Source organism: Physeter macrocephalus, chromosome 21 (assembly GCF_002837175.3).
Source record: "Physeter macrocephalus isolate SW-GA chromosome 21, ASM283717v5, whole genome shotgun sequence".
Classification (NCBI taxonomy): Eukaryota; Metazoa; Chordata; class Mammalia; order Artiodactyla; family Physeteridae; genus Physeter; species Physeter macrocephalus.
In genome coordinates this window covers 6034096-6047944 of record NC_041234.1, presented here as the reverse complement: position 1 = coordinate 6047944, position 13849 = coordinate 6034096, and the positions used below count along the sequence as shown (strand labels likewise).

The 13849-nt window shown below is 40.4% G+C and overlaps 1 protein-coding gene across 1 annotated transcript in view; it reads right to left on the bottom strand.

Moving 5' to 3' along the window:
• The window catches only part of PHEX (phosphate regulating endopeptidase X-linked), a 195435-nt gene that overhangs the window by 154802 nt on the left and 26784 nt on the right, over window positions 1-13849 (bottom strand). Inside the window, exon 4 of the mRNA XM_007126588.1 lies at window positions 446-532. Within this exon, the coding sequence (XP_007126650.1) occupies window positions 446-532 (87 nt within the window). The remainder of the gene's footprint in view (window positions 1-445; window positions 533-13849) is intronic.

Here is a 13849-nt window from a genome sequence, read left to right as displayed (position 1 = left end):
AGCCCTGGTCCGGGAAGATCCCACATGCCGCAGAGCAACTAAGTCCATGCGCTACAACTACTGAGCCTGTGCTCTAGAGCCTGCAAGCCACAACTGCTGAAGCCTGTGTGCCTAGAGCCCGCGCTCTGCAACAAGAGAAGCCACTGCAATGAGAAGCCCGTGCACCGCAACGAAGAGTAGGCCCCGTTCACCGCAACTAGAGAAAGCCGGCGCAGCAACGAAGACCCAATGCAGCCAAAATTTAATTAATTAATTAATTTTTTTTAAAAGGCAGGGGTAGTCAAAATCCAGTCTTGGAAAATAGCTCCTTTCTTTAAGCAACACCTTTAAATATTAGTAGAATTCTTAGTAGTTCTCTTTTTCCTTAAACAATATCTTTAAACATCAATAGAACTCTGAAAAATAAGGGTGGTAAATTATTTTATTTATTTTCTTTATTACTCACTCTCATTCATGCAAGATGAATAAAGGATTTTGGCTTTCTGTATGGCTTCGGTGTCCCGCCTTCTACTGATTGATTTCTCCAAAAGCGCTAGGAAGGTTAAAAAAGGATTCATTAGTATCCAGCCACAGGTGATGCTGAGTTGGAGGTCATTTGATAATCAGTCCCAGCCTCCAGAAAATTAAATGTAGAGACAGACAACCCTGGAAAAGATACGTCTATAAAAGATATGCAGACAGCAGAACCGATTCCAAGTTGCTTGAGGTTCATATAAAAAATATTTTAACATCCTCTTCTCCAAGGTTCTCCTAATTCAAAGAAACCAAAAGTTCAATTTCCAACTGAGACTGGGCCTTCTGCCGGGGTTAATGTTTTCTGCCAACTACACACAAAAAAAACCCAGAATTCATTTTTTCAAGAACCAAAAATAACTGAATTCTATTCCTTGTTTCTGCACTGAGTAATATTCTCAACGGAGGCAATTTCATCAGGGTCGGGTTTCTTAAGATTTCTTCACAGCCCAGCCTCTCAGGGAGGTCACCTGTAAGAAATTTCCCATTAGAAGTTTTATTCAGTGTTGCATAAACATGCTGTGGACACGGAAGACGTTGTTTAGACAGGAAATGGAGAAGCAACAATGTAAAGCCTACCCAAATTGTCTGAAAACTTGTCCACGTACACATTCAAAGTCCTCGCCATTTAAAATGAGGCCATGTATATAAAATGGTTGCCAGCATGGACACAAGCCCACTTGGAAAATGATTTTCTGTTTATAAAATCACTGATGCTATTGTTTGAAGGTAGAAAATGACAGCTGTCACTATTTCATTAAATAAGGAACTAGGAAAGCCAAGACTCAATAAAAACTACCCTCCCCACAAAATAACACCTTGGATGTACCTGAGAATATCAATTTACCAACATGAAGCCAAGACAAAGAATTCCCACACAGCACCATGGCACTGCCTACGTCGAGCTATGTCAAATTGCAGTTGTCAAGGCATTTGGTATTTATTCCTGAAACAACCTAGCAGCCTCCAAATGATGGTACAACAGATGCTCCTACAGTACTTTGAATAGCTTCAAGATACAATGTACAGTGCTAATCAAATTAATAAATAACTACATATTCCCTAAAGCAGAATCTACTTCTAAACTACAAGTTCTACATTTCAAAAAAAAGGAACCCAGAGCTTCTGTCCCGTTTTCTATAAGCATCTGTACATCAAACAAGTGCATATAACTAAGACAAACTAAATAAGTTGAGCTCGATGTGGGCATTTTCAATTATTTCAACTTGTTTCTTTCTTGTGTATTATCACAGCAATAAAAGTGGGGTAACTAGCCCCAAGGATAAAAGAAGATTTCTTTTTTTTAATAAATAGAAATCTCTAAAATCATACCCACATATATTTCTATTCAAATCAGATAATGTGCCTTTCCACCATATTGCTTCCGCAGTCATTGGGGAGACACATTTGAAAGTAAGTAATCCAAATTTCATTTGGGGATGCGTTGTTACTGTGATGCTATAAACACTCCACAGGCTGCAAACATGAACACCCTGGGGAACAAAAATAAGCCATGGAACAAAAGAACTCAAAATATTAAATATGTACCTGAGTGTGTACCCAAGGCGCTCTATGTATCACGAGAAGGGGAAAAGAGGACATGTGTATGCTAAGTAGGGCAATCCCCAAACCCTAACGGTACACAAATATCAATAAGTTTTATGTGTCAAAATTCTGGCTTCTGTACCAGAATTTGGCTTTTGAAACAAATTCAGCTAACACAGGTTCCTTATCATACCCTTTCCCTTCTCCTCTCCTTCTCTTCAAACCCAAGCAGGCAGGAGAATGTTGATATGCAGACAATGTTGTGACAGTCAGTTGGCTGCATCCATTTTATGTATCTCTGTATTTCTATTAGTGGTAAGAAGTATAAAATCTAACCTGGAGAGTCATTCATGAGCAGAAAACAAAGCCTATCAAAGGCAATTACTCAGGTTATTACAATGTCCCTAAAGCACTGAGAAGGGCTCATGGGTCACCCATATAAATGTATTCCCATGATAATCTGCATTGTTTCTCGGAAGATTTCTCAGTCTCCTCTCACCCCCATCCAGGTGCTCCTAACCATGTTACAACAGAGAAGGAAAACTCCAGTTCATAACCTATAGTACAACAAACCTCAGACTTTAAAATCAGTTTCAAAGTGCCTATGATCATCAAAATTTGATATATGTGTGTGTGTGTGTGTATACAGGGTAATTATTTTTTCTTCTCACTATGCTCAGATAAAATTGGTTTTGCCCCCCAAAAAGGCAAAATAATAAAGTCAAGGGGGTGAGCTTTCAATCACAAAGATGTGGGTTCTTCCATTTGCAGCTTGCTGCTACTTTCAGGCTGGAACTTAAGCAAGTTACTTACTCTCCCTAAGCCCCAGTTTCTTCATTTGTAAATCTGGACAAATAATAGCACCTACCTTCCAGGGGTGTGGTGAGGATCAAATATTTTAATGCACAGAAAGTCCCTATCTCAATGCCGCAATACATGGTAAGTGATCAATCAATGGTGGCTTAAACAGGCTTCCAGGCTGAGTCAGCTCTACAAGAAATTGTGAAGTAATCAAGCTTGTCTCTAGTGCTTTCTCCATAAATGTTTTTTCCTCCTCACTTCTCAGGATATTGGTAGCCAAAGGCCTTCTGCTAACCCAAGACATTGGCACGCCTTGTGTAGGACTCTTGCACAAACTGGACCTGCCCTACCAACCAAGCAAAAGCCCATGCTCTCAACATTTCCTCTGCTTCCATAGTAGAGGCAATGCTCCAACAAGAGAGAACGTCTGAAAATACTTTGCCACATTCCTCATCCTAGACAACAAGGCCTTTTCTTTACGTACACTTTCTCAATGAAATTATAACATACCTACAGAAAAGTGCACCGATCATAATTTGAAGGATTTTCACAGAGTAAACACACCCACATAACCAACATTATGACCAGAACCCCTGGAGCCCCTTGTGCTCCCTTCCAGTCACTATCTCCAATCAAGACAACCAACATCCTCTCTTGTGAAGTGCTTACTCAACTCTATTTCCCACATTTCTATTGGTAATCTACCTTTTTTCTTATTAATTTATAGAAGTTCTTTATATACTCTACACACAAATCCTTTGTTGAATATTTGTATTGCAAAGTCTTCTTCCATTCCCCAGACTTCATTTTCTTAATGGTATCATGTAATGAACTGAAATTATTTTAATGTAGTCTAATGTGACCACTTTTTCCATCTTTGGTAAGCATATTTTGTGTGCTATTTAAGAAATCTTTGCCTACCCTGAGGTCATGAAGATAGAGTCTAATGTTCTCCTCTGGAATCTTTACTGTTTCACATTTGGATCTACAGTCCACATAGAAATTGGTTTTGCCCATGCCTTTGTAACACAGGCTTGGCCTCACAGGGGACGAATCATGTGAGAATTTTAATAAAGAAGATACTTTTGGTCATTGGGCCTCAAATATTATCACAAAAAAATACTTTTGGTGCAGAAAATCGGCATTAACAATGGCTATTCTCTGTTAGATTAAGTGCTCTCTGGGTCAGGGACTGAGTCACATTCATCTTTGAACACCCAGGGCTTAGCGCTTGGCATGGTTGGTATTCAATGTTTGCCGGGTTGAATTTCTGTCAAGGAAAGTCTGAGGGAGTTTTTCGCCCAAATGAAAAGGAAATGTGAGAAATTGGACTTATTTTGTTATTTCTTTTTATAATCAGCAATGTCCTAATTATACTAACATCCATAATCTCCTTTTCTCACATTGCAGTCCGCATATCATACAATGAGATCCAAGATTTCATTTGTTTTTGTGAATACCGGTTTTTAAGCTACGTAAGTCTCGTTTCACCAGTGGTCTCGGGCTGACCATCCACCTCCACTTCCCTGCTCTTCTATGGCGGGGGCGGGGGGGAGGGGATACTTACCGGCATTCAACCTCCTTTAACCGCAGAAGCCAGACAGGACTATCAATTCTACTCACTCAGTGCACGTTCTCCTGCTCACACAGGGCCTTTATTGAGAGCTCTGGAATAAGAAGAGGGAATTCCAAACAAAGAAAAACGATACTCCTAAGGACTTGGCAGTCCCCTGGTAAGTCAAGAGCTCACGACAGTCACATACAGCTCAGGCCAGTCATCTGGAGTTTTTGCAATATTTAGGACTTTCCCAACTAATACTGTTTTCAAAAACTCCACAGGCACAAAGTTTTAGGCCTGTGAGCAAACACCTAGCAAGAACCTCAGTGTTAAGGTGACGCCATTTAAACAAGATGGCTCCCAGAGCATAAGGATTATTTCAGAACACGCTCCTTTGTGTTCTTTCTCCAGACCCTGTAATCCTTTTATGTGCCTTTTCTAAAGGGGATCCTCTGGCTACTTGCTACGAGCTCGCCAGAGCTGTTTGCATGATTTGCTTAATATTTAGAAACAGCAACTGCATTCTAAAGCCTTCAGTCAAATGTCATCAAGGTGAATTCTCAATTTCACGTAGATTAAGCCAGCATTTCCCTTAGAAATCAGTGGGAGTGTCCTCTTAATTCTAGCAAGAGAAAGAACATGAAAAATCAAAACTTTGGAAAACCAAATCTACATTTTAAGGGAAGGTGTGCCCTTCCACACCTACAGAAGAAACAGAATGTTCTCCAGACACATATTTTTTTAAACCTATCATATGATGGCCTGGTTTCTCCTTTGGTGGTACTTAAAAACCACCTTTGGCTGGTCCATGGTTGAATGTCGCCTCTAATCTTACTATTTTTAGTCTCTGTTGATTTTCCAGGCTACAGACTTCAATCTGGTTTCCAGCCTCCTCAGTTTATTTACCGTACTGAAAAATTTCGTTTTTCTAACTCACACTTCATGGGTATTAAGTTCTAATGCAGTTAGATGTGGAGACTCTAAATCAGCTTGCAAAGCTCATTGGTATTCTCATTAAAAAATAAAATTCAAGTTAACTAAGTCATGGTCTGTGGATCCCATAACCCTCATGTTTTCACACGAATTGTGTGACACTCGACTTTGCAGTTCCTCAGCCCCATAGCCGGTCAAGCATGGGATTAACTGAGTCTGTTTGACATACTGAAAAGACAATAAGAGCTGATATTTCTCATTCTTCTGGAAAACTCCCACCCAAACATAGGTAGAGAAGCTGTCAGAATGCTTTTCTCTGTTCATTTCTTATGATCATCTCATAAATGATAATTGTTGGTTGGCATTAGCTTAAGAAAAAGGGGCAGAGATTCTTTTAGGGGCATTAAAAACCTCTAACTCATCAATCTAAATCATGGGTTACCAAATAACATAAAAATATTCCCCTTTCAACACAAAAGACCTCTTTGTCCATAATGAAATCAATTTTATACAACTGCCAGACACTACAAAAGTCTCACAGAAGCTAACTCTTTTATTATGTGCACTTATAAGTGAATTTTTAAGGATTACACTTACCAGGGTCACACTTCAAAATAATTTAAATTTTAACATCACTCTTTGATAGCATAGCATTACAATGAATCTGCCAATATAATGTTTTAACTCATAAAAATAGCTTTCCTATTTAGATAATTTGAATCTTAGCAGATAATTCAATGTAAGGCCTGTGCTGAACTCAGAGTCATTAAAATTCATCTTCAGTTTTTTTTTTCCTATAGTACAAATCTTAATTACATTTTTCCTGCCTATTTCTACCATCTTAACATTACAAGAAAAGGCCATGTATGGTTACATACCCCCCGCAGAGGTCCTTCCTGAGCAGTCCTGAGACATCCAAGGATCCTGGTGACAGCGTTCATTTATTAAGCACCTGCTCTGTGCCAGGCATATTGCACATGACCTCAATTAATCCCCCACCAACCCTAAGCAGCGTGTATCATTAACCCTAGTCTACAGGCAAGAACTGTCATAACTTGTCCAAGGAAACTCAGCTAGTAAAAGTTAGAGCTTGGATTTGGACCCAGGTCCCTGACTCCTGCTCATCTGACCGTCAGGTACCCAGTAAAATTCTGCAAGTCACTTTCCTGTGTGAGAACAAGGCCCCCAGGTGGTTAAACCAGAGGCAGTCCTCATGGACTTTCTGGACAGAGCTCTCCATCATAACTGGAAGAAATGCCTTCTCTGGTTATATCAAGACTCGTTTTTGCAGTGGTGGAGTGACCCTGTGCTGAGCCATCTACCCCCTTTGCCCTGTAACCATATTTGTGACCAGTGACACACTCCTGATGCCCCTAGTCATAGGTAGGCGGCCTGGTGAGGTTAGCTCAAAACAAAATTAGCTGGTCCCGAAAGCCTGACTTCACATTATGTCCTAGTCTAAACCAGTGGTTTCCAAACTTGAGCATGCATCAGCATCATCAGAGGGGCTTGCTTTCGCTTTTGTTTTAATTGAGGTATAGTTGATTTACAATGTTCAGTTAGTTTCTGGTGTACAGCAAAATGATTCAGTTGTTCACATATATATTCTCTTTCATATTCTTTTCCATTATGGCTTATTACAGGATATTGAATATATAGTTCCCTGTGCTATACAGTTGGACCTAGTTGTTTATTTTATATATGGTAGTTTGTTTCTGCTAATCCTAAACTAATTTATCCCTGCCCCCCCCCTTTCCCCTTTGGTAACCATAAGTTTGTTTTCTAGGTCTGTGAGTCTGTTTCTGTTTCATAAATAAGTTCATTTGTGTCATATTTTAGATTCCACATATAAGTGATATTATATGGTATTTCTCTTTCTCTTTCTGACTTACTTCACTTGGTATAACCACTAGGCTCATCCATGTTGCTGTAAATGGCATTATTTCATTCTTTTTTATGGCTGAGTAGTATTCCATTGTGTATATATACCACATCTTCTTTATTCATTCATCTGTCAATGGACATTTAAGTTGTTTCCATGTCTTGGCTATTGTAAATAGTGCTAAGAACGTTGGGTGCATGTACCTTTTCCAAATTAGAGTTTTCTCCAGATATATGCCCAGGAGTGGGATTGCTGGATCATATGGCAACTCTATTTTAGATTTTGAAGGAGTCTCCACACTGTTTTCCATAGTGCCTGTACCAATTTACATTCCCATCAACAGGGTACGAGGGTTCCCTTTCCTCCACACCCACTCCAGCATTTGTTATTTGTAGGCTTTTTAATGATGGCCATTCTGACTGGAGTGAGGTGGTACCTCATTATAGTTTTGACTTGCATTCCTCTAAAAATTAGTGATGTTGAGCATCTTTTCATGTGCCTGTTGGCCATGTGTATGTCTTCTTTGGAGAAATGTCTATTTAGGTCTTCTGCCCATTTTTTTGATTGGGTTTTTTTTGTGTTATTGAGTTGTATGAGTATTTAGATCTTCTGCCCATTTTCAGATTGGGTTGTTTGTTTTTTTGTTATTCAGCTGTATGAGCTGTTTGTATATTTTGGAAATTAAGCCCTTGTCGGTCACATCATTTGCAAATATTTTCTCCCAGTAGGTTGTCTTTTTGTTTTGTTTATGGTTTCCTTTGCTGTGCAAAAGCTTGTAAGTTTGATTAGGTGCCATTTGTTTACTTTTGTTTTTACTTCTATTGCCTTGGGAGAATGACCTAAGGAACACTGGTATGTTTATATCAGAGAACGTTCTGCCTATATTCTCTTCTAGGAGTTCTATGGTGTCATGTCTTATATTTAAGTCTTTAAGCCATTTTGAATTTATTTTTGTGTAGGGTGAGAGGGTGTGTTCTAACTTCACCTTTCCAGCTTTCCCAACACCACTTGCTGAAGAGACTGTCTTTTCTCCCTTGTATATTCTTGCCTCCTTTGTCGAAGATTGACTGTAGATGTGTGGGTTTATTTCTGGGCTCTCTATTCTGTTCCATTGATCCGTATGTCTGTTCTTGTGCCAAAATCACGCTGTTTAAATTACTGTAGCTTTGTAGTATTGTTTGAAGTCTGAAAGGGTTATGCCTCTAGCTTTGTTCTTTTTCCTCAGGATTGCTTTGGCAAATCTGGGTCTTTCATGGTTCCATATACATTTTAGGATTATTTGTTCTAGTTCTGTGAAAAACGTCATGGGTAATTTGATAGGGATCACATTAAATGTGTAGATTGCTTTGAGTAGTGTGGCCATTTTAATAATATTAATTATTCCAACCCAAGAGCATGGGATAGCTTTCCATTTCTTTGAATCATCTTTAATTTCCTTTATCAATGTTTTACAGTCCTCAGCATAAGTATTTCACCTCCTTGATCAGGTTTATTCCTAAGTATTTTTTTATGCGATTTTAAAAGGGATTTTTTTTTAACTTTCCCTTTCTGATATTTCAATGTTAGTGTAAAGAAATGTAACAGAAATGTAACAAATGTCAATCTTGTATCCTTCTACAAGATTGCTGAATTCATTTATCAGTTCTAGTAGTTTTTGTGTGGAGTCTTTAGGGTTTTCTATATATATCATGTCATCTGCATATGTTGACAACTTTACCTCTTCTCTTCCAATTTGAATACCTTTTATTCCTTTTTCTTCTCTGATTGCTGTGGCTAGGACTTCCAATACTAGGTTGAATAGAAGTGGTGAGAGTGGGCATACTATGTTGAATAGAAGTGGTAAGAGTGGGCATTCTTGTCTTGTTCCAGATTTTAGCGAGAAGGCTTTCAGCTTTTCACCATTGAGTATTATGTTGGCTGTGGGTTTGTCAGAGGGGCTTGTTTAAACACAGAGTGTTGGGTCCTTCTGCCAGAATGTCTGATTCAATAGCTCTGGGGTGGGGGCCAGGAGTTTACAGTTCAAACAAATTCCCAGGTAATGCTGATACTGCAGTTGGAGAAACGTACTTTGAGAACCACTACTTTCAACCAACAGCACTCACCAGCCCTCCTTCCCCCACAGCTTTACTAAGGTATAGTTGACAGTTATCAGCAGTCCTTCTTGATGCCTGTGACCCCAGGACATCACCAGCCCAGATTTCCTCCTCTCCCATTCCCCACCTGACCCAATGTCAGATCAGACGCTTTACCCTTTCTTTGCTGGTTTCCTCACTCTGTAGCTCCATTTTAATTCAACATCAACATTCTTCAAGGAGAACGTTACTTTGTTTTGTCCTGGAAACACTCTCCTTGCATTGGCCCATTTAGGTCTTAGTCCTCAGTTCTGAAAAACCCGGCTTTGAAAAGTTCTTTCTTAAAGATGAAATGCAATACGTGTTTGAGGTGAGAGTCAATTCACTGGTTTAAGAAGGAAAAAAAAAATCAGCACTATGCCAGAAAGACTTCCAAACGAAAAAAACAACACAGGATAGCTATTTTCAACTCCTGCTTATACCACACCCTAAGGAGAGGAAGAGTGAGATAAATATTGCATCCCTGAAATCCTAAAAAATCTGAGCTCCAGACTTCACGATTCCTCTCTCATCTATGATAGTGGCATCAAAACACTGTAAACATAGGTTTAAAAAGCCACTTCCCAACTAACCCCTGTTTTCACTCCCACCTTCCATGAGGAGGTGAGAGTAGCAGAGGTTCTATTCTTGGCTATTCAAACCACAGTGTGTGGTCAAGGGCAGCTGCCCCTCTAAAACTGGGTTTCTGACAGTGAGGGGTTCAGAGCTGGGCTCTCTTTTCTTTCTCTGTCCAGAATCCTCTCCTGCAAAAAAAAAAAAAAAAAAAAAGGAAGCAATAGCATCCTTGGCACAAGGTTGAATAGAAGTGGTGAGAGTGGGCATACTATGTTGAATAGAAGTGGTAAGAGTGGGCATTCTTGTCTTGTTCCAGATTTTAGCGAGAAGGCTTTCAGCTTTTCACCATTGAGTATTATGTTGGCTGTGGGTTTGTCAGAGGGGCTTGTTTAAACACAGAGTGTTGGGTCCTTCTGCCAGAATGTCTGATTCAATAGCTCTGGGGTGGGGGCCAGGAGTTTACAGTTCAAACAAATTCCCAGGTAATGCTGATACTGCAGTTGGAGAAACGTACTTTGAGAACCACTACTTTCAACCAACAGCACTCACCAGCCCTCCTTCCCCCACAGCTTTACTAAGGTATAGTTGACAGTTATCAGCAGTCCTTCTTGATGCCTGTGACCCCAGGACATCACCAGCCCAGATTTCCTCCTCTCCCATTCCCCACCTGACCCAATGTCAGATCAGACGCTTTACCCTTTCTTTGCTGGTTTCCTCACTCTGTAGCTCCATTTTAATTCAACATCAACATTCTTCAAGGAGAACGTTACTTTGTTTTGTCCTGGAAACACTCTCCTTGCATTGGCCCATTTAGGTCTTAGTCCTCAGTTCTGAAAAACCCGGCTTTGAAAAGTTCTTTCTTAAAGATGAAATGCAATACGTGTTTGAGGTGAGAGTCAATTCACTGGTTTAAGAAGGAAAAAAAAAATCAGCACTATGCCAGAAAGACTTCCAAACGAAAAAAACAACACAGGATAGCTATTTTCAACTCCTGCTTATACCACACCCTAAGGAGAGGAAGAGTGAGATAAATATTGCATCCCTGAAATCCTAAAAAATCTGAGCTCCAGACTTCACGATTCCTCTCTCATCTATGATAGTGGCATCAAAACACTGTAAACATAGGTTTAAAAAGCCACTTCCCAACTAACCCCTGTTTTCACTCCCACCTTCCATGAGGAGGTGAGAGTAGCAGAGGTTCTATTCTTGGCTATTCAAACCACAGTGTGTGGTCAAGGGCAGCTGCCCCTCTAAAACTGGGTTTCTGACAGTGAGGGGTTCAGAGCTGGGCTCTCTTTTCTCTTTTCTTTCTCTGTCCAGAATCCTCTCCTGCAAAAAAAAAAAAAAAAAAAAAAAAGGAAGCAATAGCATCCTTGGCACAAGCAGAGGACCCAAAAGGGCAAGAGGGCTGGTGGGACAAAAGTTAACTTCCGCACCCACTGGCTGTGGCTGCAGCTCCCCTAGCTGATTCTTCCAGGTGTCTGGGAGTGTTTCAAAAAAAGGGGGGGTGGGCTACAAAGAAGACACATGACCCTTCATGCTGAAAGTAGAAGAAAGGAGAGAAAAGGATACCCAATAATGCTTGAGGTTTTCTGTAACAAGGAAGACAAACTCTACCTTCATCTGGATCCCAAGCTAGAAAACAGAACAGCATGCTGGGGCCTTCAGAACTGATCTCCGTACATCAACTTCCTCCTCCGAGCCATGCAGCCAGCGCGCTCTGGCAAAAGGCATCGCTCACCGGCACCCCTGACATGATGACATTTACAAACGGCTTCCGACTGCCCGAGGACAGAAGCTAAAATCTTTAAACAGCCTACAAGGCCTATGTGCTCTGGTCCCTCCTCTCTCTTCAGTTTTGTCTTGTGTCCCCATTCCCTTCCAACTCCGAGCTCCAATCACACTGGGCTTCTTGGGTTTCCTCAAAGGCACCAGCTGGACAGAGCCTCTGCTCATGCAGCTCTTTCCGCCTGGGTTAAATTTGGAGACATTTGAAATGCTGGACCCATAATCTGTGGGGGACAAATTATATGGCTGGATTGGTTTGGGCAACTCACATAATTTTCCTGACCTTCGCTTCCTCAGATGTAGGGCAAAGACAGAAATAAACAATGATGGCAACATCACAGAATTAGAATGAGGAACCATAGAGAAAACAAATGATTTGCTAAAGGAATAAAATTAGTAACAAGAAACGCTTGGGCCTTGGGGAAGTGAATTTATGAATTCAGGATAGACAGCAGGTAGGAGAAGCAGTTCAATTTGGAACTCAATCTAAAAGGTCACTACAGGAAGTCTGGTTAGTGACACAGGCAAACTTGAGAGTGTACTAGCACATATTTGTGAGTGTGTGTTTCTCTCTCATAAATATAAGCTCCCATACCTATCTTAACTGTTGTTGAAAATAAAATTCCCCTCTCATTTTATAAATTAAAAGGTCCATGCATGTTTTAAAAAGTATCTCTCACTGTGCAAATATCAACACCGATGAGGCTTTCCAAACAAACATATCTTGTTTGTGACAAGTTATTATCCAACCAGCCTATAATTAATTTTCCTGTTATGGGTAGTGCCTTTTTACATGGAATGTTCTCTTGACACTTTAAAGCAAATAGTCCGTCATTACTAATTCATAAAGTATTCACACAGATGCTATTAATCACAATGAACTAATGTGGTATTAATGGGTAGGTTATTAATCTGCAATTACATGCAGATTTCCTAACAAATTCAAGTTGCCCAAGTTTTCTGAGGAGAAAGGCAAGGGAAAACCAAATGAACAAATCTTTCAGAAAACAAATTAAGGGGAAGAAATACCTCTCCCTGTACCATAAGAGAGGACATATAAAATTCCTTTTTTCTTTTCATCCTGAGAAATCTTCGTTCATACCCAATACAATGACATTTGCACTATACGGGTTTTCAACAAAATAATAATATAAATGAAGGAAAAACAAACCACCCATGCACCTGGAGAGGTGCTGAATTTCTTTAATGACATACCATGCTCTTAGATGTAGCAAAGCCTGGCTGCTCAACATGTGGTCCCTGGAACAGCAGTGTGGGCATCACCTAAGAACTTGCCAGAAATGCAGACTCTCATGTCCCTTCTCAGACCTACTGAAACAGAATCTGCATTTTAACAAGATTCCCAGGTGATCCGTGTACACATTCAAGGTTGAGAAGAACGGTATCAAAGTACAGTTTTGTACTTTGTACTCCAGCTGCAAAGTGCAGTAGAAGGAAGTGGGGGAGTTTGGCTTATACACCATTGTACATTAGAGCCTAGGTGCGCTGAGGAGGGAACAGCAGGCAAATCTCATTGAAATTGTTCAAAAGTACATAAACAAGGTGGATGTGACAAGCAGCTGGGGAATCTGGATTATTAGGAATACAATTTACATACCATGTTTCATGAAATCTAAGAAGCACGTTTTTTTTACATCTTAACATCTCTGAAATTGGAATTCATCTTAAAACTGTCAGCCAGGCACAGTCACGATGTAGATGCCATTGCCTGCCCATGTGTGACCTTGATCTAGCAGTTCTTATTGTCAGCCCTTCAAATGAGTTGGTTGCCTGGCTAGGAAATTATCACTTAACTCATCTTCAGAAAGATTACACTACAGTTTGGCTATGAAATGAAAACTTACTGTATATCCAAAAAGGCAGTCTTGGAGGAAAATCCCTGAGATGACTGGGAACACATTTTAAAGAAATGCTGAATCACTGCTGTGATTGATGGAAAGAGGACAGTGTTTTGTGAGAAAACAGAAGTACCGATGGTTTGCAATCAAAAATACTGTGAGGCGGCTTCCCTGGTGGCGCAGTGGTTGAGAGTCCGCCTGCCGATGCAGGGGACGCGGGTTCGTGCCCCGGTCCGGGAAGATCCCACATGCCGCGGAGCGGCTGGGCCCGTGAGCCATGGCC